General features: G+C 36.6%; 1 protein-coding gene across 1 annotated transcript in view; it reads left to right on the top strand.

Moving 5' to 3' along the window:
- The window catches only part of LOC126811989 (two pore channel protein 2), a 48806-nt gene that overhangs the window by 2584 nt on the left and 19994 nt on the right, over positions 1-26228 (top strand). The window contains exons 2-10 of the mRNA XM_056099020.1: positions 15526-15575; positions 16199-16275; positions 18307-18484; positions 20495-20611; positions 21421-21527; positions 22668-22740; positions 23213-23281; positions 24015-24105; positions 24599-24664. Of these exons, the coding sequence (XP_055954995.1) occupies positions 15526-15575; positions 16199-16275; positions 18307-18484; positions 20495-20611; positions 21421-21527; positions 22668-22740; positions 23213-23281; positions 24015-24105; positions 24599-24664 (828 nt within the window). The remainder of the gene's footprint in view (positions 1-15525; positions 15576-16198; positions 16276-18306; positions 18485-20494; positions 20612-21420; positions 21528-22667; positions 22741-23212; positions 23282-24014; positions 24106-24598; positions 24665-26228) is intronic.

Raw genomic sequence — 26228 nt, 5'->3', positions numbered from 1 at the left:
TGATTATATACATGTAGAATTTGTTTCATTGATATGACTATAAAATAATAGCATTCTATACCAAAAACCAGTGTCAAAACTCAATCAACCTTGTTTGGAAGATTGACCCACCAGTCATCGCTTGACATATCTTTTTCACTTATGACCAGAACAATAATAATATGAGTAAAATATATTTTTTTCCCTTTTAAATTGATTCAGTGCCTACTCTAGTGAGTTTATTTCCAGTAGTGATTTCTCATGCACACAGAATGCCTTGGCTATATTCATGTTTTTGACTATTGGTCACTGTGAGATCTTATCTAATTTCAACACTCCAAAATAAGATACATGTACATGTACATCATGAGGAACTATTTGCTCTTGTCATAAGTGTCCAACAGTTCTTAGAGTTGGCATCACTCGTGAAAAACAAAAAGTGTGTGTTGAATGACTTTTCTGTTTAATTACAGTTACCGAACTAGGCCCAAGCACGCGTTGCGCAAACAATACTGTGATCAGGTTTATCTTTATGGATTTCTTCTCACAAGTCACTACCTAATTGCACGATTATCGATATTTTAAAGTAGCTAAGTCTCTAACTCAATATCATCCAAAATCTTCATCATTTAAAACATGATTTATTTGTCAAATTAAATCAACATTCATGTTGTGATCTTACCGGAAAAAGATGGGCTTTTGATATCCAATATTTAAGACAAAATAAACATTTTACCATTGGTACACGAATCGTGTACCATAATGCGCTTCAATCAAAGTTGTATCAAGAGACTCGAGGGACGAGGCTAGACACATTGCACCAAATCAAACGGCGTATGTAGACTGGAATAACCAAACGCTAGAAATTTGCACTCGCTTGAGACTGCTGGCTTATTTCGCCGAACATAACTGATTTGAAATTGGAGTAAAAACGGAAACCATTGAATGTAAATCAGTTTATATATATTCATACTACAGTATTATATGTGTTGCGACCTACTCTTGTCAATTTCTAGGTCCCAAATTTTAGCGATTTAGCTCCTTTAAATCTGTATAAATTATCGATCTTCAAAACGCTTTACTGATGATTATTAGCGATATCAACATTTTCTGCCAGCCCTAGTGTTTAATCGAAGTCAGAAAATAATTTATAGTAGTTTTGTTTCTTTAGTTATATGATAAATTTAACTACATTTTAGCGAGGACTGAGTCATAAAAGATTAGATAGAGTGCAAAAAATACAAATTACGCTCAGCAGCTTTATAAGATCAAACACAATCTATTGTGACATTGCCAGTCAGAAATCAGCAAGGGCCACGATTTATGTCTCTGGTACATCAAATCATTATTACACTACATAGAACTTACTATACTTTGATCTGGATTACACATAGACATGTTATACGATAAATTCAGTATAGGATTATTTACTCAGCTTTTTATTAAAGATACATTATGTAAGATTTAGATAAAGAGCCGACACTGTAACCTGGGTATCATTTAAGCTTGTGTATCTAGCACTAATTTCTTTCACATTCATTTAATAGCAAATCTTTGTTTAAGAATCTGTAAAAATCATTTACATGTAAAATCACCCAAAATCATCTAATTTGTACTTGTGTCCAGTTTAAAACCAACTGATAATTGAATGGTCAGCTTTAAACTGGACACAAGTACAAATTAGATGATTTTTGGTGATTTTAAACAATTTTTACGAATTTTTAAACAAAGATCTGACATTAAATGAATGTGAAAGAAATTAGGGCTAAATATATACATAAGATTAAATCATACCCGGGTTACAGTGTGACCATTCTTGCTATAATAGCTTAACGTCACTTTTCCATTTTTGAATTAAATTTTTAAATGGCAAACTGTTCTAATCTAGTTAAAGTCTCGATTATCTGATGTCATCAAGAGTTGATTATGGTCTTGTTTTGTTAATAAATGCCTTATTAATAATTTAGAGAAAATTTAAGGCCGAAAGAGAGACTTGCAGTAGGCATATTTAGCTTTAAACGTAATGCATGTTTAAAGTCAAATCACTACTACAAAGCATAAAACCTAAGTGATTGTGACAACAGTGCACAAAAATGTTAAACAATTATTTCCTTTGTATAATTAGTAGCCTACATGTACTTGAGATTTAACTTTGTCATTGGCTTGTTGTAGATTGTCACAGTAAACACTAGATACAGCTTTATAACATCATGCTGACTTTATTATAAATTCAACATGCTCATTAAACATTCATTATATAGGAATTAGATAAACAGCTGTCTGTGGTTGCTTTAATAGTTCAAAACAAGATAATGAAATATGAATCTATGGAAAAAAATTCCATTGGAATTTTATGTGCACGTCAATATGTACACGGCACCTCAGTTTTTCATACCATCTGAACAACTATACAGTGTCCCTTACCAATCCTCCATCCTGACTAGGGGAAACCATGCCGGAAAACCCACACAAACTTTCATGCCCAATGCAAGGATCGAACACGGGACCTTAAGGTTAGCGAGCCAACATCTTACTCACTGAGTCAATATGGCTCCTGTATATGAAGAGAGTAACTTGAGATAGTAAATAATAAAAGCATTCTTCATTCACTCACATCAACATACTCTCCCCTTAACGTACTACCCCACCCCACCCACACGCTATGGGTTTGTTGACAACTGTGACTTGAACAACACTATTTATCATTAAGCAATAGAATTATCAAATGTGGTCTTTTCAACATAAATATATCTTTCTGTTTGCATAATTCTTGGTTTGAGGGGTAGATGGCTGAATTGTTAGCACGCGTACGCTGTATCATAAGGTCTGTCATTGTGTCAACTGGCGTGGTTTTGATTCCCTGGTTGTACGTGACGAGGAGTAGTGTAACCTGTCAAACATCGTGGGTTTTCTTTGGGTCCTCCTGTTTCTTCCCACTGCGAAAGAACCCTATGCGCAAGCGAATTATTGAAATAAAATTGAACCTTATGTTAGTCCCGAAATGAACTAGATTGTGTCGAGTAGACGTTAAACCCCATTTCTCTCTCTCTTTCTCTTAATAATACATGTATAAATTCTTGGTTTAATTATCCCAAATAAAGGGAGGTAACCACTGCATCTCACTCTGCAGTCTTCATATATTTTGGTCCTAATATACTATTCAAAAAAAGTAGGGGATATTTGATTTTGGGGGCATAATACTAAAATATGCAAATGACTACGAAAAAAGTCACTATAGAACCTAACAGAAGAAACATTTCCAGTTACATGTGACGCCCAAACGCACCAATAGCTACCGCATGGAATGCAGGTGATGCTTGGGATCATCATGGGGGTCCAACCCAAGATTTGCACGACTGTGACTTTGAATGTTACAATCATTGTGGCATTGAATTCCAGGGTGGAAACATCAGTTTAATTGTTTTAGTGACCAGAAAACAAATTTTGATATGCGTCGGCTTACCCAAAATGAAAGGTTACGTGCCCTTGACATGCTACAGATCGGCACAACACAGGCGGTTGTGGCGCGGACGATGAATGTTTCTCAGTCTGTCATAAGCAGGCTATGGTCCAGATACCGTGATACACAATCTGTACAGGACAGACCACGCTCAGGTCGACCAAGGGCGACAACTCAAGCCCAGGATCGATTTATCCGTACCTTGGCCTTGAGAAATCGTGTCATCACAGCAAATCAGATCAGCGCTCGTCTTCAAACAGACACTGGTGTGAGAGTGAGTGGCCAGACGATTCGGAATCGACTGCATAGGGGTCACCTTCGCGCCCGACGTCCTCGCGTGATCCCTTGTTTGAGAGATCATCACATTCAGGCAAGACGTCGTTGGTGTAGGGATCGTCAACACTGGGATAATCGACGCTGGAGCAATGTGATGTTTTCAGATGAGTCAACATCTTGGCAGTCCATGTTGTGCCGTTCGCACGACGTCATGGCCGCCGTTTCATCTTCCAGGATGACAACGTAAGATGTCACAGGGCCAGGATCGTTACAGGTTACCTCAAACAACAGAACATCACCACATTACCTTGGCCAGCACTGAGTCCCGACCTCTCCCCCATCGAGCATGTCTGGGACATGCTTGGACAGAGGTTACGTCAACGTCAACAACGTCCTGCCAATGTCCAAGAACTTGCTGCTGCGTTGCAACAGCAATGGGACAATCTGGACCAAAATGACCTTAGACGTCTCATTAGGAGTATGCCACGTCGGATCAATGTTTGTTTGGCAAACAGAGGAGGATTTACCCGTTACTGACTTGGTTGTGATGCTGTGGTAACTTTGCTGTTTGACCCCGGGTATCATTTTACCCTTATAATGGTCAGTCTGTGCCTTACTTAGTCTAACGATCATTTGGAATAAATCGATGAATGTGAACTTCATTTCATTTTGTCATTTGTTTCTTCGTCAGTTTCATTAGGTGACTTTAATAACACTTAAAAATCAAATATCCCCTACTTTTTTTGAATAGTATATAACATTCCATTGACATGGTTAGTTCTATAGGCTTCTGTCTGTTTTCCAATCCAATTTCTGTAAATATATATTGTTGTAAAAAAAAATGGACATAAAGAGATCCTCCAGTTAGATGGGTTTCGATTCAGCCCAACAATGATTTTGATCCTCAGAAGCATGAGATGCTTCAAGTGATTGGTTGATAGTTTTATTAAAGGGGCATATGGGAGATTAGATAAAGAACTGACAGTTCTCACTATAATAGCTAAAAAAAAATAGATAACATAACTATTCTCCTACATGGGATATGTTTGGCCTCATTTATCGAGTCGCTTCATACAACTGCCGCTTGAAAGCATTATGGCACATAACTAGAAGATTTGCATCATAATAATCTCTAATGCAGTCTGGTGGAAGATATTTAATTCTTAAATCAGTTAGATTGTTACAAGTAAACTTAAAATGGAATAAGTTTTCATTTCCTCTTTTAAATACATTTGCTGAGAGTGGTAACAGGTTTTAAGTGTAATCGTGTAATATTACTCCTCAGCTATATTCCTACATTACAAGATAAATAGTGCTCTTGTCTAAGGTCAAGTTTAAAATTACCTATTCAGTAAGGCCATCATGTGATATTAACTTAGCTGACCAATCTTGAATATCAATATCCTTAAGCCTTAATATCACCAATTGTACAAATTTGCTTACATTACCAATGCTTTCAGAGTAGAATATAAAACTTAAACCATGTGAGAATAATATCATTCTCAAATGAGTAACCCATGTTTCCAGGCCCAAATTAAAGTCTAAATGTTTTAAACATACATAATGTAAGGGCTAAATCTGCCAATTGCAGGTCTTTTTTTAGGCCTGAAATGTTATCTAAATTATTAATTAGACATTAATTAACTTATCCAGACCATAATCAACTCTCGATATCATCATTAGCCTGCGATATTTACTGGATTATAATCCGATCTGCTGCTCAAAAAATGGATAATCGAGACTGTGTTTTTTATCGTACCAACTTTAGTAATGATGATCGAGGCTAGGTCCAAAATTCAATCGCTAAATTCTTGAATCAGAGTGGATCAATTTGACTGAAATTTTCAGCAAATTCCCTTTACATTATCTAGTTTTTATACGCCCACATTTTCATGTGGACGTATTATGCCGTCGCCCCTGTCCGTCCGTCCGCCCACAATTGTTTGTGGACTCTCTACAGGTCACAATTCTTATCCGATTTTGACGAAACTTGAAATATAGGTTTATCCCCAAAAGATCTCGGCTGCTTTCGATATTGGCATGTATCGGATCGAAACTTCATGGATTATGGCCCCTGATTGTACGAAAAATCACGTTTTTAGCTTGTGGACCCTATAGAGGTCACAATTTTTATCTGATTTTGTTGAAACTTGAAATGTAAGTTTATAACCCAAAGATCTCGGTTCCTTTCGATATTCGCGCATATCGGACCGTAACTTCCTGAATTATGACCCCTGATTGAACGAAAAATCACATTTTTAGCTTTTGGACCCTATAGAGGTCATAATTTTTATCCGATTTTAAAATCCGTATTATTATATCACCGTTACACCCTAAGGACGGCTGAGTTCGAATTTCGTGAAAATCGGCCCAAAATTGACAGACAAAATGGCCGCCGTTCGTTCTCAAATAGCGTAAAAATATGGTATATCAAGGTTGTGGACCCTATAGAGGTCACAATTTTTATCCGATTTTGTTGAAACTTGAAATGTAAGTTTTTAACCCAAAGATCTTGGTTCCTTTCAATATTTGTGCATATCGGACCGTAACTTCCTGAATTATGGCCCCTGATTGTACGAAAAATCGCGTTTTTAGCTTGTGGACCCTATAGAGGTCATAATTTTTATCCGATTTAAAAAAACGTATTATTATATCACCGTTACACTCTAAGGACGGCTATGTTCAAATTTCGTAAAATCGGCCCAAAATTGACAGACAAAATGGCCGCCGTTCGTTCTAAAAAAACGTAAAAATATGGTATATCAAGGTTGTGGACCCTATAGAGGTCACAATTTTTATCCGATTTTGTTGAAACTTGAAATATAAGTTTATAACCTACAGATCTCGGTTCCTTTCGATATTTGTGCATATCGGACCGTAACTTCCTGAATTATGGCCCCTGATTGTACGAAAAACACGTTTTTAGCTTGTGGACCCTATAGAGGTCATAATTTTTATCCGATTTGAAAAAACGTATTATTATATCACCGTTACACCCTAAGGAAGGCTGAGTTCGAATTTCGTGAAAATCGGCCCAAAACCGACAGACAAAATGGCCGCCCTTCGTTCTCAAATAGCGTAAAAATATAGTATATCAAGGCTGTGGACCCTATAGAGGTCACAATTTTAATCTGATTTTGTTGAAACTTGAAATGTAAGTTTATAACCCAAAGATCTCGGTTCTTTTCGATATTCGCGCATATCGGACCGTAACTTCCTGAATTATGACCCCTGATTGTACGAAAAATCGCGTTTTTATCTTTTGGACCCTATAGAGGTCATAATTTTTATCCGATTTTAAAAACCGTATTATTATATCACTGTTACACCCTAAGGACGGCTGAGTTCGAATTTCGTGAAAATCGGCCCAAAATTGACAGACAAAATGGCCGCCGTTCGTTCTCAAATAGTGTAAAAATATGGTATATCAAGGTTGTGGACCCTATAGAGGTGACAATTTTTATCCGATTTTGTTGAAACTTGAAATGTAAGTTTTTAACCCAAAGATCTTGATTCCTGTCGATATTTGAGCATATCGGACCGTAACTTCCTGAATTATGGTATATCAAGGTTGTGGACCCTATAGAGGTCACAATTTTTATCCGATTTTGTTGAAACTTGAAATATAAGTTGATAACCTACAGATCTTGGTTCCTTCTAATATTTGTGCATATCGTACCGTAACTTCCTGAATTATGGCCCCTGATTGTACAAAAAACGCGTTTTTAGCTTGTGGACCCTATAGAGGTCATAATTTTTATCCGATTTGAAAAAACGTATTATTATATCACCGTTACACCCTAAGGAAGGCTGAGTTCGAATTTCGTGAAAATCGGCCCAAAACCGACAGACAAAATGGCTGTCCTTCGTTCTCAAATAGTGTAAAAATATAGTATATCAAGGCTGTGGACCCTATAGAGGTCACAATTTTAATCCGATTTTGTTGAAACTTGAAATGTAAGTTTATAACAAAGATCTCGGTTCCTTTCGATATTTGCACATATCGAATTGGAATTTCCTGAATTATGGTCCTTGATTGTAGGAAAAAATCACTTTCTTTTTAGCTTGTTCTCTATCCATCTCTCGAAAATGTGGGCGTATCCGGCCTGGCAGCCACTGGTTAACTATTATAGTGAGAACTGCTAGCTCTTTAGCTAACTGTAACATGTGACAAATCAGCCTTTGTCCCTTTAAATTACCCATTTTCGCTTTCTTTATTTTGCCGGAGCAAGGTAGCTAAGTGGGTAAGACGCTGGCTCGCTAGCCTGGAGGTCACATGTTCGATCCCTGCATTGGGAGAGAAAGTTTATTGGGATTTTCCGGTGTGGAGCAGGGTCAGGCCATCTATCTAGTCCTTTGTATACATTCGCTGCATGTAAAATATCCCTTGGCAGTTTGAATTCGATAGAAGAATAGGCCATAGTGCCGCTGCCCGGGCAAAATTTCCCTCGTAGCACACTGGCGTATGCCCGTCTTCATTAGCCCAGTCGGAGCAGAACAATAGGTTGTTAAACCCCATTTCATTTCATTTCATTTTCTTTATTATGCCCCCATTTCAGAAAACAATAATTTTTGTCCCCCGCCTTTCGAAGAAAGCAGGGGACTATTAAAATGGGTTCGTCTGTCTGTCTGTCTGTCTGTCTGTCTGTCTGTCTGTCTGTCTGTCGGTCGGTCGGTCGGTCGGTCGGTCGGTCGGTCGGTCGGTCGGTCGGTCGGTCGGTCGGTCGGTCGGTCGGTCGGTCGGTCGGTCGGTCGGTCGGTCGGTCGGTCGGTCGGTCCGTCCGTCCGTCCGTCCGTCCGTCCGTCCGTCCGTCCGTCCGTCCGTCCGTCTGTCTGTCCGTCACACTTTTTGGGACACAATAACTCTCTTCCTAATTGAGCTAGAATGTTCAAACTTGGTGTATGTGTTTATTAGGTCAATGCCTTGATGGAGTTCGAAGATGAGCATTTCCCGCTTAGGGTAAGCAGAGATAAGCAATTTGATTGGTTGATGCTTTGGGACACGATAACTCTCTTCCTAATTGGGCTAGAATGTTCAAACTTGGTGTATGTGTTGATTAGGTCAATGCCTTGATGGAGTTCGAAGATGAGCATTTTCCGCTTAGGGTAAGCAGAGATAAGCAATTTGATTGGTTGATGCTTTGGGACACGATAACTTTTAATTGAGCTAGAATGTTCAAACTTGGTGTATGTGTTTATTAGGTCAATGCCTTGATGGAGTTCGAAGATGAGCATTTTCCGCTTAGGGTAAGCAGAGATAAGCAATTTGATTGGTTGATACTTTGGGGCACGATAACTCTCTTCCTAATTGAGCTAGAATGTTCAAACTTGGTGTATGTGTTGATTAGGTCAATGCCTTGATGGAGTTCGAAGATGAGCATTTTCCGCTTAGGGTAAGCAGAGATAAGCAATTTGATTGGTTGATGCTTTGGGACACGATAACTTTAGTTCTAATTAAGTGAGATTGATGAAACTTGGTGTATAGATTTATTATATGAATACCTTAACTAAGTTCGATAATGAACATTTTTTGCTGAGGGTAAGCAGAGTGATAAGCAATTTGATTGGTAGAAACTTTGGAACACAATAACTCTCCTTCTAATTGAGGTAGAATGTTCAAACTTGGCATAGGTGTCTATTAGGTGAATGTTTAAACTTGATGTATATGTAGATGTTCATTAGGTGAATGTCTTGACTGAGTTCAATAATTAACATTTCGAGCTGAAGCTAAGCAGAGCTAATCGATTTCATTTGTCGATGGTTTGGGACAACATAATCTTGATTCTATCTGATAGAGAGTGATGAAACTTAGTGAAAAAAATAAATGTGCGATTAATTAATATGTGTCATCTATTTATTTTGCAATTTCGGCGGGGGACATCAGCCTCACTGTTGGCTTGTTGTTTTATCAATAGTTACAGATAGCTCAGGGTACTCACAAAACTTTCCTAAGACATCACATTATTCTGGCATTAATAGACTTACATGCACTGTTATTGATAGTACATAGTACATGTATAGACTCAATATATAGAGAGCGAAATGGGATTTAATGTCCACCCGACAGAAACTAGGTCATTTCAGGATTAACATATGGTTCATTTTTATTACAACAATTCGCTTGCGCATAGAGGTCTTTAGCAGTGGTAGGAAACTAGAGGACCTGAAGAAAACCCACGAGATTGGACACACAACCGTACTCCTTGTCCCGTACAACAGGGGAATCGAAACCACGTCAGTTGACTCAATGATACAGCGCGCATACGCTAACCATATGTCCATCCAACTTCCCTAGACTCAATATAGCTGCTTTAGAGTGGCACTAATATAGCTTCAACAAATGATATCTTTATCGCTGGTGGATTCATATGACATGACTAGGATAAAAAGATTATAACAATGAAAACATTTAAAGATACATTCCCGCGTAAAAACTTGTGATTTTATGATATATTTGGACTAAAAACATATTGAAAGTAACCAATCTATCAAAAATTTGCTTCAATTCCCTCTCAAAACTTTGTATTCGCTGGGGATACCTACATGTATAGTTATAAGCAAGCTGTTTTTAGAGTACGCAATGTCTGTTAATATCTTAACTTACTGTACATTTATCATACATATTGAGGCCTAAGTAAATTCTTAATTATTTCTGTCAACTTCTTTTTTGCCATTTATTTGCAAAGTCTTTTGTATGTTGACAACCCTCAACGTTCCAAAAAACGCCTAACCATTTGATAAAAAAATTCCAACCGCTCCCTCGCTTAAGCTGGCACACAATAAGCTGGCAGATAACAGTCGGGTTGCCAGTTAGTGATACCCTGACAATTTTGCCCAGTGCTTGCCCCATAGGCGTTTTTCGGGTAATCCAGTATTTTTCTAGTAAGATTGGGTGTCTATATTTTCCATATATGCCAAATTTGACATACTTTTATTGGAAAGAACCACCCGATAAATACTTTTCTGGGAAAGTATCTTTAATAATATTGAAATGGGTGGAGGAGGTTATTGTGTGACTGGTTGAATTACATTTAACATTTAATTTAAATGACATGAATTATTTGTGAATACTTAATACAGGAAAAATAGGTCCGTCAAGCATTGAAATGCTTGGTCATAAAATCTGTTATGTAAAAATAGGAGATTAATTTAGTGGTATCTCTTCTCCACAATGCTTCCTTTCCCAGAATTATTTCCTTGTTTTGTCTGGTTTTAAGAAGTTCATTATAAGTACATACTTGTACATGTAGCAGGAAATAAATTGCTAGTTGCATATCAGTAATATGCAATAAAAGGTCTTGGTATGGTTAAAACCATATTCTTCTGTCACTGGTTAAAATGTGGATTGACGGATTACAAAGGAGAGCTACAGATAGAAATAGTGTATATTGGTGCAATGACCTAGGTTGGTTTTTTTTTTGGTTTTTTTTTTTTGGTTTTTATTATTTTTGGTTTATTTATTTGTTTCTAGCTTTTGAAGTCACATTTAGTGAACTATTGAAGTCCTATTATTTAGTTGTTTTGATGGGACAAAAAAACAAGGTCTCATGTACACATTGGCATGCACATAAATGGTCCCTTGGCAGTTGGAATTCGATATATGAGTAGGCTTTAGCACTAATTCCCCTCATAGTACACTGCATGGCGTATGCCCATCTTCATTAGCCCAGTCGGATCAGAACAGTAGGACGTTAAGCAGAGATGAGTAATTTGATTGGTTGATGCTTTGGGACACGATAACTTTAGTTCTAATTAAGTGAGAGTGATGAAACTTGGTGTATACTTTCATTACATCAATACCTTGACTAATTTCGATAATGAGCATTTTCTGCTCAAGGGAATCAGAGCAATAAGCAATTTGATTGGCCGAGACTGTGTAACACAATAACTCTCATAATTGAGCTAGAATGTTCAAACTTGGTGTAGATTTGTATTAGGTCAGTGCCTTTATGGAGTTTGAAAATGAGCATTTCTACTTAGGGTACCGGTAAGCAGAGATAAGAAATTTGATTGGTTGATGCTTTGGGACACGATAACTTTATGCAATTTGATTGGTCGAGTATTTGGAACACAAAAACTCTCCTTCTAATTGAGGTAGAATGTTCAAATTTAGTGTTCATTAGGTGAATGTCTTGATGGAGTTCGATGATAAACATTGTCTGCTTACTGTAAGCAGAGATAAGCAATCTGATTGGTTGGAGCGCGATAACTTTGGTTATAATCAAGTGAGAGTGATGAAACTCTGGGTATAGATTCATTATTACCTTGACTAAGTTCGATGATGAGAATTTTCTGCTGGAGCGATAAGCAATTTGATTGGTCATGACTTTGGAACGTAGCAACTCTGCTTTTAATTGAGGTAGAATGTTTAAACTTGATGTAGATGTTCATTAGGTGAATGTCTTGAATGAGATTGATGATTAACATTTCGAGCTAAAGCTAAGCTTTATTGGTCGATGCTTTTGGACAAAGCTAACTTTGATTCTATCTGATAGAGAGTGATGCAACTTGGTGGATTCTATCTTCTCCACAATGCTTCCTTTCCCAGAATTATTTCCTTGTTTTGTCTGGTTTTAAGAAGTTCATTATAAGTACATACTTGTACATGTAGCAGGAAATAAATTGCTAGTTGCATATCAGTAATATGCAATAAAAGGTCTTGGTATGGTTAAAACCATATTCTTCTGTCACTGGTTAAAATGTGGATTGACGGATTACAAAGGAGAGCTACAGATAGAAATAGTGTATATTGGTGCAATGACCTAGGTTGGTTTTTTTTTTGGTTTTTTTTTTTTGGTTTTTATTATTTTTGGTTTATTTATTTGTTTCTAGCTTTTGAAGTCACATTTAGTGAACTATTGAAGTCCTATTATTTAGTTGTTTTGATGGGACAAAAAAACAAGGTCTCATGTACACATTGGCATGCACATAAATGGTCCCTTGGCAGTTGGAATTCGATATATGAGTAGGCTTTAGCACTAATTCCCCTCATAGTACACTGCATGGCGTATGCCCATCTTCATTAGCCCAGTCGGATCAGAACAGTAGGACGTTAAGCAGAGATGAGTAATTTGATTGGTTGATGCTTTGGGACACGATAACTTTAGTTCTAATTAAGTGAGAGTGATGAAACTTGGTGTATACTTTCATTACATCAATACCTTGACTAATTTCGATAATGAGCATTTTCTGCTCAAGGGAATCAGAGCAATAAGCAATTTGATTGGCCGAGACTGTGTAACACAATAACTCTCATAATTGAGCTAGAATGTTCAAACTTGGTGTAGATTTGTATTAGGTCAGTGCCTTTATGGAGTTTGAAAATGAGCATTTCTACTTAGGGTACCGGTAAGCAGAGATAAGAAATTTGATTGGTTGATGCTTTGGGACACGATAACTTTATGCAATTTGATTGGTCGAGTATTTGGAACACAAAAACTCTCCTTCTAATTGAGGTAGAATGTTCAAATTTAGTGTTCATTAGGTGAATGTCTTGATGGAGTTCGATGATAAACATTGTCTGCTTACTGTAAGCAGAGATAAGCAATCTGATTGGTTGGAGCGCGATAACTTTGGTTATAATCAAGTGAGAGTGATGAAACTCTGGGTATAGATTCATTATTACCTTGACTAAGTTCGATGATGAGAATTTTCTGCTGGAGCGATAAGCAATTTGATTGGTCATGACTTTGGAACGTAGCAACTCTGCTTTTAATTGAGGTAGAATGTTTAAACTTGATGTAGATGTTCATTAGGTGAATGTCTTGAATGAGATTGATGATTAACATTTCGAGCTAAAGCTAAGCTTTATTGGTCGATGCTTTTGGACAAAGCTAACTTTGATTCTATCTGATAGAGAGTGATGCAACTTGGTGGATTCTATCTGATAGAGAGTTATGAAACTTAGTGTATAGTTGATAATCAGTTTAATTGTTTGATACTTTTGAAAAAAAAATTTTGAAAAAAAAAATGTGCGATTAATTAATATGTGTCGGGGAATTTTGGCAGGGGACATCAGCCTCACTGTTGGCTTGTTTGTTTTTTTGGGAGGGAGTGGGGGGTTGCAAGCTTTTTTTTAGGAAAAAGTACATACATGTACTCTATACAAATAGACTTTATATACCATCTGATAATTAATAATATATAGGGCTTAATAAATAACTTTAAAGATGTTATCAGGAAGTGAGTCATAGATGAAAATAGATCAATAGACATCAAAGGAAACTTTTTTATTTCCTAATTAATTTGAATGCGGTTTTACCAGCATTAACACAATCATACAACACTTTATTGTTGTGGTCTTGTATCCTTAATGTATCGCCTTATGCCTCTTTCTTCAAGACACAAAAACATATTTTTGCAAGCACTACAGTTGGGTTTATTACATAATGTACATGTAAGATTGTAAGGTGCAGAATAGATAAATAAAGAAGCTTGGACAATGTTGATTTATTTGTTTTCTCAAACTAATGAAACATTTTACGTTCAAGAGTAAATTATTTTAGGTAGTTTTCAAGTAATCTAGAATAGCAGTATTAAGATGAAAGTCAGTTAGCTATGTGAATTCCTCAATAAGAAGTTGTATCGGGAGTTTTTGAACCAATCGCCATACCCTGCCTCGTGGTTGAAAGATTGAAAATAGGCACAGTAGATGATTGAAAGTAGTCAGAATATTGCCAACAGCGATTGTGAACACCGTCTAAAAGTTCCATATGCTACAATGGCACGATTTAGTAAAATCAATAAAATGGGGTCAATGACACAAAAATCAAGCATGGCACTCGACACAAACTAGGTCATTTTGCAACTAACATATGGTTCAATTTTTTTTCAATAATTCGCATGCGAGTAGGGATTTTTAGCAGTGGGTGGAAACAGGTTACCCATCTCCTTGTCACGTGGAAGTGGGGAATAGAAACCACACCACTTGACTCAATGACAAACCTGATCCAATGTGCATGGGTTAACCATTCGGTCAACAAACTCCCAGAGTATTTACAAAAATTTTTTATATTGAATGTGTGCATGACACCTATCAACATTTTAGAATAATATCTAAAAGTTAAAATTCACCTGAAGTGCCACCATTTTGTAAACATAAGTCAATCTTTAAAATCTATCTCATCCTATGATCCTACAATTCTCATCCGATTTTCAATATCGTTATATTTTTGCAAATCAGTCACTATTGGCAATCAATTGCGTTGATTAGAATTTTGATATTTGAACTGTATTTCTTTTAAAAGTGACATCATAAAATTCAATATTTCAAAAAAGTGTAAAATTTGAAATCGGGTAAAACGTTGAAACTTTTTAAAAAAGACAGGAACTTTTGCCCAGCTGAAATATTTTTCTATCACCAACTGTTGTGACAGATTTTAATAATTCTTTTTTTTTTATGATTTTTGGAGAGAGAGAGAGAGAGAGAGAGATGGTTCAATTTTTATTTCCATAGGGGTCTTTAGCAGTGGGAGGACCCGGAGAAAACCCACGAAGTTGGACAGGCGACCCTACTCCTTGTCACATACAAAACCACGCCAGTTGACTCAATGACAGACTTTATGATACAGCACGCAGTGCTAACCATTCAGCCATCCAACCCCCCTTTTGAAAAGAAACCAAGAGAACAATACATATTGATCTACTAAATACATGTATTGTAATTAATGTATAAGGGTGTGATTGTATTGTATAAAAGCTAAAAAAGTTGTTTCAATGGAATCACATGGTCATAGTGTTCATACCCTGCCTTGCACATGACACCTCTCACTAGATAAATGTATACAAGTGTATTGTTTGTTTTATTTCAGATCAAGATGTGATTTTTCAAGCTGTTGTTTTTATAGAAGATGCATATAAGGTAATAATTGAACATAACTAATTAACATAAACTAAGTCATTCTGGGTCTAACATAGGTATATAGCTTTATTTCAATAATTTGCTTGTGCTCTGTGTTGGGGGAAACTTGAGTGTGCAGAGAATTCTGATGAAGTTAGGACTGTAATTGGTCAACTGAATACTGGTACTTTTGATAATTTTGAGCAGGAGTCTATAAAAATCCTAAGGTTCTTCTAGGTCTACACTGGTTTTTAAAACTGGGGCATTGTAGTTCAGAGGTCTGTCTTGCTGCTTTTAGATGCATTACGTAAAATTCAGATGAAGAGAGAGAGAGAAAAATGGGGTTTAACATCCACTTGACACAAACTAGGTCATGGTTCAATTTTATTTCTGTAATGTTATAGGGATTCTTCCACAATTCTGTCAACAATTATCAAATCAAGTGGATAGATTAAGGAGCCAGCGATTAGCATCCACTGTACTGTACAGCCCTGGTCCAGAATGAAAAACAAAACAATGATTTTCAAAAAAATGGATCCAGGTGCCAGTTGTAAGCATCCGCTGCGATGATCTGTCATGATCCAGAATAAAAAAACAAGACAATGATTTACAAGATTTTAATGATTTGATTTATTTTTTTTCAGTATCGTTCTATTTGTCATCGTGTTGATCCGAAGATTTTACATTTTTATAGGAGTTATCTTTCCACATGGGTTAATATGTAAGTAGTTGATATTAAAGTCCTGATGCAACATTTGCTTTTTTACTAAAATATCTAATTCTCACGGCTTAATCCACGCCAAACAGGTACTCAGATTGATTATTGAACATTTAATTAAGAAAACAAAATCGAAATACCAACGCTAGATAACCTCTCTGCTTTGACTCAATCGGATTTTAAAAAAAGGCCGTCAGGGCTCCTTACTACCGAGAAAAGATGGTGGTGTCTTGTTGCGTTTGAGCAGCGTAGATCGATGAAATTTCAATTTAGCATAACTTTGTAAATACTGAACGGATCTGAACTATTTTTGGGCTGATATTCCTATTGGCTTAACGTATGTGTCAAATAATGCTAAACTAGTTTGTACAATCTCCCTGGTTAGATTCAGTTGTCTTGGCAGCGTCTTGTTATGTTCAAGCAGCGTAGATGATGAAATTTCAATTCAACATAACTTTGTAAATACTGAATGGAATTGAACCATGGGCTGATATTCCTATTGGGGGATAACGGTGGCTAAGTGGGTAAGACGCTGGCTCGCTAGTCTGGAGGTCCCTGCAATGGCCGAGAAAGTTCATCCAGATTTTCCGACGTGGTTTCCCCTTGTCAGTAGTGCAGAACGGAGGGTCTGACAAGGACAGATGTCTAGTTTTTCGAATGATATGAAAAACCGAGGTCCTGTGTATACATTGGAATGCACGTAAAAGATCCCTTGACAGTTGGAATTCGATATAAGAGAAGGCGATAGTGCCGCTGCCCGGGCAAAATTTCCCTCATAGCACACTGTATGGCGTATGCCCGTCTTCATTAGCCCAGTATAGGAGCAGAACAGTAAAACCCCATTTCATTTCATTTCAACTTAAGTCTTGAGAATGCTTTGTGAACTTGGGGCCGGACCTTTAACTAATTTTACAAGTTAATTAAAACCAGATGTCATTTTATTCTGTTTATGGGAGCTACGGTGGCTCAGCGGGTAACACGTTGGCTCACTAACCTGTAGGTTGCGTGTTCAATCCCTGCATTGGCAGAGAAAGTTCATCAGGATTTTCCGGCGTGGTTCCCCCCTTGTCAGTGGTGCGAGACATTGTTTAGTCGTTTGGATGGGACAAAAAACAGAGGTCCTGTGTACTCTTGGCGAGCATGTAAAAGATCCTTTCAATATAAGACTAAGAGTAGGCCATACTGGCGTATACCCGTCTTCATTAGCCCAGTCGGAGCAGAACAGTAGGACGTTAAACCTCATTTCATTTCATTCTGTTTACTCCATTTCAAAAGAAAGTAGCATTTGTTATTTTTCATCTTAGTATATGAATTTCAAAGAGATAAATGTTTGCTAGAAGAAGACAATATATACTCTTCAAAAAAAGTAGGGGATATCCAAATGCAGGTTGTGATATGATAAATAGTCATGGACACAGAGAGTATGTTCACAGATGAAGAACTTATCGCCCAAACAGAACCACTGAGCTGCACATGGGAGGGGTTCATTGTCAAATTTGACACTTCAAGGCAGTGTTGATGAAAACTGCCACTTGCTGGTTTATCCTATCCATGTTTGCTTTCCATTTCCGTTCTTGCATAAGATTTACTGTTTAGCATATCTTTGCTTTAGTGTGTTACGTTTAATTTGATCGGGAGACGTGTTCGTCAACGTCAACGTCAACCGACAACACTGCAAGAGGAGTGGGTCAGATTGCCCCAAATCGTGATTGGACGGTTGATAAGGAGCATGCCACGACAAATTGCTGAATGTCTGAGGATTGGTGGAGCAATTACTCATTATAAAGACAAAAATCAAAAACTTTCATTTTCACTTTTGACAGGGTATCTCTTTGCGAGTTTATGGGGCCGTCAGATAAGCCGCCCATATGAACTGTTTATGTTGATGTGTAGGCAATTGGCTTGTTCTTAACATACACTTTTTATCTCTAATAAAAACAGCAGTGCATTTCTGCAGTTTTGCATTGTTTCTGAATATCCCCTACTTTTTTGAAAAGTATATAATTTAAGGTATTTTTAATTATTTTTTTTCAGAATCCATGTTACAGTGATAGCAGTTCTCCATTTATTAGCATTCTTGGAATATCCTTCATCTTTAACCTGGACGTCAGATATTCGTGATCGTGGGGAGAGGATAACTCTACCATGTGGTGTAACAGAGACTATTGAACTCATCTGTTTATTATTGTTACTAGCAGACACAATTATACGGGTAAATTCTCTATATTTTATTGATTATCTGTATTGAAATCTTTTCAAGGATTTTCAAACCAACATTTTATCATAAGGTCTGTTATTGAGTTAAGTGGCGTGGTTTCGATTCCTCACTTGTCAATGAGTAGGGTCACCTGTCCAGCCTTGTGGGTTTTCTATGGGTCCTCTGGTTTCATCCCACATCTAAAGATGCTTACACACAAACAAAGTATTAAAATAAAATTGAAGCATATATTAGACCTGGACCATATGGACCACAAACGAAAATGCCATATCACCTAGTACTGGGTATTGCCACTGCAGTCACGATACGATACGCATTACTATTTCTATCAGGATTCTTAAACAGGTCAGTATTTACCTAGAAAACAACTGGACAAATGAATAATTGATATTTTTTGTCCTGCTGATATTGAAGAAATAAAACTGTTTTATATCACGTTATTGATGTGGATCGACAGATCTTTAATCGTTTGGATGCGACGAAAAACTGAGGTTCCGTGTATACATGGGTGTGCACGTTACAGATCCCTTGACAGATGGAATTCGATATAAGAGTAGGTCATAGTGCCGCTGTCCGGGCAAAGTTTCCCTCATAGCAGTTAGCTGTAGCACCATGAGCCTTCTGTCTGACGTGGAGAGCGGGCATATGTCGGAAACCGGTCGCCACATCCTACGTACGACCCATGCATCTTTTCTTACTACATATTTCTGTAGCCTTGTGATCGTCTAGAATTTGTCTCTAGCTGTCTTTACTTCTGCTTCACGTTGTGTATTTACTTCTTCCAGTTTCTTAAGACGTTTGTCTTACCAGGAATAATAATGCATAGTTCGCTTCTACTTCTACATTTTATATAGCATATAACTGAATACAGGTATACAAGCATAGCACAAATTACAATACTATATAGCTAAAACCACTTCTCCACCCTATCCAGCCTCTCGGCTGTCTAGGAACTCAGATGTACCCTCGATCTCTGGAATCTAATGCAAGTCTGTCTTACAAAGTTCCCCGGTTTCTCTTATAACCATATGAATATCACGCACAATCAAGTGTGATCATGGCCCTGAACCTGTGCAATTAACGATATGATTGGTTACTTTAAGCTAAATGATGCAATTAGAATAATTCCACTCACGTGTAATTCTGGTGGTAAATCAGTGACATATGTTTTCGATAAATAACTCTTTTATGTGTCAACTGCCAATTACAGACTAAGTTGATTTAGTGCCCACTATATATGTGAATATGTTTGAAATTACTAACTTGCCAAAGATATTAATTAATGAAATATAAAGCCATCTTATTTCAAGAGCAAAAATTCTAGCCATATTATTACATAGCACACTGTATCTCGTATGCGCGTCTTCATTAGCCCAGTCGGAGCAGAACAGTAGGACGTTAAAACCAATTTCATTTCATTTCTCCCCTAAGAAGAAGAACAAAAACAATATTATTAAAATTTAATACTAGGAGATTAATCTAAAATATGAAAGAAATGTAGAATTTTTCATTTGACTGTGGTAGGCTCAACTTTTATCAGAGCTTAAATTTGGATGTCTGTAACATCCCTGGTTCCCCCTTGTCGGTGATGCAGGACGGAGGGCCTGACAAGGACAGCTGTCTAGTCCTTCGGATGAAACGAAAAACCGAGGTCCTGTATATACATATAAAAGATCCCCTGGCAGTTCGAATTCGATATAAGAGTAGGCGATAGTGCCGCTGCCCGGGCAAAATTTCCCTCATAGCACACTGTATGGTGTATGCCCGTCTTCATTAGCCCAGTATAGGAGCAGAACAGTAGGACGTTAAACCCCATTTCATTTCTGTAACATCTCAGTAATCATGAAAATCCACATTAGTATTAAACAGTCTTTAAACGATATTTCATCTGATTTTTTTGTTGTCCGCAATGTGACCCTTAGTGGAAGCAGCCATTAAACCCCAACAATGAACAAATGAAATATATTTTTACATGATATTTTATGTCATATTTTTATTTTTCAGAGTTATTTTATGGGTTGGTCATATTTTAAAGGTCATCGTTGGTTAGTTGTTTCTATTTTTATTCTCTCCATGTCATTAGTTGATTGGATGGTTTCTGTCTCATTGGGGTGCCAAGAGGTAATTATACTGTATTAAAGCGATAATTTCATATTTTCTAAGAAAGTCAAAACATAATTATTTCTATGTCTTTTGCTCAATAGGTTGTCAACTCACTATTATACAATCATAGGTATTATTCTCCCACTTAAAAATCCTTTGACCCCGGAAATAATAACACAATTACCTCCCTTGTTTTTCTATTCCCCCCCATGGAATAGCTATCTTCAAATGTTTGAATTTGAAGTTGAAAATGATATTTTTGCCAATTTCTCAACTAGCAATAGTGAATGATAGGATTAATAGGATTATTCTTTAACAAGGTAGAACTGTTTATAGATACCATCTATTTTAAGGCTTTATTTTAATAAATTCTAAAAATATAACTTAAAAATATGAAATTGCAACTTTAATGTATCATTTTGATCTCAGAGGATTGGGCAACTGAATTGTGGTTTAAAGGAGTTAAATCTCTATTCTTTGGAAATGGATAAAAAAAATTAGGTTGCTATGCTTATAATAATGTAATATGAATGTATATAAACTGATTTACATTCAATCGTTTCTGTTTTTACTGTGTGTCGAGTGGACGTTAAACCCCATTTCTCTCTCTCTCTCTCTGTTTTTACTGTAATCTTTAATCAGTTCTGTTCAGCGAAATATGCGAAATTCTATGGCAGTCTTTGGCATCTGGTTATTCCAGTCTACACCGGTAGAGTGGATGTTAAACCTCATTTCTCTCTCTCACTTTGAAAAAATATCCCGGCTTATCCGATGTCAACAAAATATGTGTAAAATTGATGGGGATTCTGTTTGGTTCTTCTTTCCAGTATATTAGATTCCGAAGAATCTTGAGACCATTTTTTATTTTGCAAAATTCATCTTTAATGAAGAAAACAATAAATTGTTTACGAAGAACTTTACCTGAAGTAGCCAGGTGAGTTGATCATTTGTACAATTTGAATTTTGGTAGCCACGGTGACTCAGTGTGTAATGACATTGGCTCAATAACCTGGAGATCCTGTGTTCAGTCGTTATTTTCAGGCATTGTACCCCCTTGTCATTGATGCAGGACATAGGGCCTGGCAAGGAACAATGTATAGTTGTTCGGATTGGATGAAAAACCGAGGTCATGTGTTCACATTGGAGTGCACGTAAGAGAACCCTTCTTGGCAGTGGGAATTTGAAATAAGAATAGGCCTTAGAATTGCTGTCTGCGCAAAAAATTTCCCTCATAGCACACTGCAGAAAAGTAGGACCCCATCTAGTTTACAATTTGAATTTTAGTAATAATGTCACAGGTAATAATGCCAGGGTAAAAATTGCACAGGTAAAATTGTCACAAGCAGTATACTAGGCACAAATATTTTATTATGATGAAATAAAACATAGTATACATATACAAATTGTTATAAATACATGATTTATCAAATTCACCTTTACAAATCTTTACAAATAGAAGCATTATTTTAAAATATGATAGTGTTACTGTTTAATATTAACACAAGTAGTCAAGTACATAAATGAAGCACAAATTAAAAAAAAGATGTTTATTATTGTTGCAGTTTTTTTTATTATTATTACATGTAGCCCCCCCCCCCCTTTCACATACATGTACATGGGTGCTTTACAGTGTTACAAGTAAAAATGAAATATACAGTAATAAAAAGATTCTAAGAAGAAAAAGCTCTGAAAAATGCATCAAATACTGAAATAAAACGATTAAAATAAGATCTAATGTTGTGATAATATTAATAACAATTCTTTTTGCTGAACTACAACTTCTACTAATAACTAAGATAATATTTTTATGCATATTTCAGCATTTTGTCTTCCTTTTACCATGCCACTATAACCTTTGCCATGTTGTTATTGTTATTTTTACAGTGTTATTATTTATTTTATTTTCAGTGTGTTACTGTTGTTATTTTTACAGTATGATTATTTATTTTATTTCAGTGTGTTATTTTTGTTATTTGTTTATTTTACAGTATACTTATTTATATATTTTATTTCAGTGTGTTATTTTTGTTATTTGTTTATTTTACGCTATAATTATTCATATATTTTATTTCAGTGTGTTATTGTTGTTGTTTTTGCACCTGTTTATGTTCACACTGTTTGGTATGCTGCTCTTCCCAAAAGCAACAGTAAGTTTGATATTTCTCCTTGGCATGCACTTAGAAGAACCCTTGACCGTTGCCTGGGCACTATTTCCCTCATAGCACACTATGACGTATGTTCATCTTCATTAGTCCAGTCGGTACAGAACAGTAGGATGTTAAACCACATTTCATTTCATTTGTAAATGTACTTTTCAATCTAATTCATATTTTGTTCTGGCTTCGAATGGGACATAAATTTGAGGTCCCCAATTATACCACTGGCAGCATGTTAAACATCCCCTGACAGTTGGAAATCGAAGCAAGAATGTAGCGCCACTGTTTTGGCCAAATGTCCTGCATAGCACACTGCATAATATGCATCTCTTCATTAGCTTGGTACAGAATAGTAGAACATTGAACCACATTTTATTTCATTTCTATAGTGTTCAGGGAGAAGAGCCCCAGTGGGCTGTAATATTCATACCACCTGATAACACCTCTCTCATATTTGTTACAGGATACAGACACAGCTGATGAGATAATGAAAAATAATACCAACCCAAACCAAACATCAGATACATCTATTGTAAGTATACTGTTTGCTCCACTGCGGGGGGGGTGGGGGGGTGGATGGCCGAATTGTTAGCATGCGCACGCTGTATCATACGGTCTGTCATTGAGTCAACTGGCGGGGTTTCGATTCTCCGGTTGTTCTTGACAAGGAGTAGGGTCGCCTGTCCAACCTTGTGGGTTTTCTCTGGGTCCTCCGGTTACCTCCCACTGCTAAAGATCCCTACGTGCAAGCGAATGATTGAAATAAAATTGAACCATGTGTTAGTCCCGAAATGACCTAGTTTGTGTCGAGTGGACGTTAAACCCCATTTATCTCTCTCTCTCTGCTCCACAGCTTTCTATTAGTAAGTGCAGGAGGACCACACTAAACGCAAATCAAAACCTACAAGATGAACCTGCGGACAAGACAGAATACAAAGACATTGCAAGAAACAAACAACAAATATCAAATTAAGTGAAAGGATCTGGGCCTGTAATGATACAAACTTCACTCAAAATTAAAAAAAAAATAAAGATTTACAAGAATGACGTACCAGAAATAATGCGACCTATCTTGACGATGGTGGCCTCTAAAATTGCATTATTCCTCAAATTGAAAAGATTCAACACAAATAAAGAAGTTCTCAGATTCATTAATTTTTGTGTTTCTTTGTTATATGATTTAAACAGTGCAGTTCAAATTAAAAAAAGAACCCAAATAAAAAAAGAACCCTATCATAGAAGATGCATTTTTCTAAATTTTTCAGGCGTCTACAGAGGGTCAGGAGTATTTTAAAACTTTACTACAGGCCTTTATGAGTTTATTGGTTTTATTAACAACAGCCAACAATCCTGATGGTAATAAAATATTTTATTTTATAACGAGTGGGTAGAACTCAGCTGTGATATCTTCATCACGGAAGCTCATGGTCGACTGAGAAAGTGAAAGGGGTTTAATGTCTTAATTTTCTGCACCATTTTGTCTAATGAAGACTTGTGTACGCCATACAGTGTGCCATGATTGTTCTTATATCAAAGTCATGCGAACATGTGCAGAGGACCTAGGTTTTATGTCCCATCCGTGCTTCACTACTGACAAAGGAAGCATGCTGCAAAATAACGAGGAACGTTCTGTACCAACACCGGGATCGAACCTCTATCTCCTAGTTAGTGAGCCAGCGCCTTATGCACTGAGTCAAGCGCCTTATGCACTGAGTCATTGCGGCTCCCTAACTGGGGAAAACATGACTTGCTTAACATTAGAATTAATAAACAAAGCTGATGTAGGTGTATGTTTCGTTGCCTGGAAACTAACCTATCTTTAATTTTATTATGATGTTTCTCTTTACAGTGATGATGCCAGCATATCGTCAGAATAGATTCTTTGCCATGTTCTTCATTATATTTCTAGGAATAGGTAAGTTTAAAGGTCACCGAAAAAGCTTCATAATTTTTTTAAATAATGCAAGGAATTATGTTAACATATCTTTCAATAAGTTTAACCCAATCCCCAATATCAATATTACCTGCCACAGGTAAATTTCAACAGGTAGATTTCTGCCGTTCTCCGTGAGTAGTTGTAACTTTCTGCCAATAGAAAAGACGTAACATAATTTTAGTCCTTCTGCTCACATTCTAGTCTATATTTCTATGATAATATGCGACCTGGATAATTAAGAGTGACATATTAGTTACAGAAGCAACAAATACACATAAAAAAGAATCATAAATAATCGATTCGAAGCCATGCGATTCAATGCACGAATCGTGAGAAGATGAATTGCGATACATCGACTCAACGATATATGTGACCCGCCGCATCTAAATGAGTCGGAATGCGGGAGAATCAATAATGAGATAAAGACAAAATAAGTGAAAATAATGATTTTGAACGAAATTGAGATTTTCACAAAAATGAGTCTATAAATATACTATCTATCGACACAGAAGATCAAAATAGCAATAAAACATTTTAAAACACCTGTATTTGAACGTTTTGTAAGAGTACCGTATTCTTAAATCTGTCCTATTTCTTAAAATTCTCGGCGAAATTGGTTATTTTTCTTCGCTCGCAGTGGGACGACCGGTCATTCCTCTTGCATAACAATTGGCATCATTGTAAAGCGGAGCATCTCTAGTTTATAACTATGATCAAAATATTGTCGATGAATTGATTTTAAACGGATACAATCGAGTTTTAAAACCCTCCAAAAATATAAATAAACTCCGCCTGTTGTCATGCTGTCCACACAACTCCTTTGGTGATTGGCCCAGACACCGCGTGCAAGACATTATCGATAAATATTTGGTTTTGGCAATATTTTTGGGTACCTACATGCGATTCACTCTGATAAGTGGCAGAAAAAAAAAAAATTCTGATCGTATAGATTGCCGTTGAGTGTTAATCGAAACCATGTGGCTGATGATGTAAATTAATCGACAAGCGGGTGTGTGTCACTGTCATTGAGTAATACTATTACTAATCAACTGTCACGGGTCAATGATAAAGCCGTCGACAACTCATTTACTCCGAATAATTAATCCAAGTGGTGATTGTTTGATATCTCATATCATCTTTAAAAAAATAATCTATAGGCCTTAAATGGAAATAAACAAAGTGGCCAATAATGTTCTTTTCGAAGAGAATTTTATTGATAGCTGAATTCCGTTTACCGTCGCTTCTTCATACGGCATGCAAAGTAAGGAATGCATTTGGGATATTATTGTTTAAAATTCTATTATCACAATGGGTCGAAAAAATGAGAACGACCAACGAGCCGAAATGCGACGATTCTCGAGTCTGCCATTGAGTATCCTCTGAATAATGTTGATATTTACATCAAAGCCAAAATGCACGAAAGTGAACGTAAGCATTGGCTATGAAATTGACATTTCTATAGGGACTCATATTTTGATAACGTCACGGTACCTGAAAATAATAATAGACCTATCGTACACGCAAAATCTTGTTTTAATTCACG

This window comes from Patella vulgata, chromosome 2 (genome assembly GCF_932274485.2).
Source record: "Patella vulgata chromosome 2, xgPatVulg1.2, whole genome shotgun sequence".
NCBI classification, from domain to species: Eukaryota; Metazoa; Mollusca; class Gastropoda; family Patellidae; genus Patella; species Patella vulgata.
This window is presented reverse-complemented; position numbering and strand designations above follow the sequence as displayed.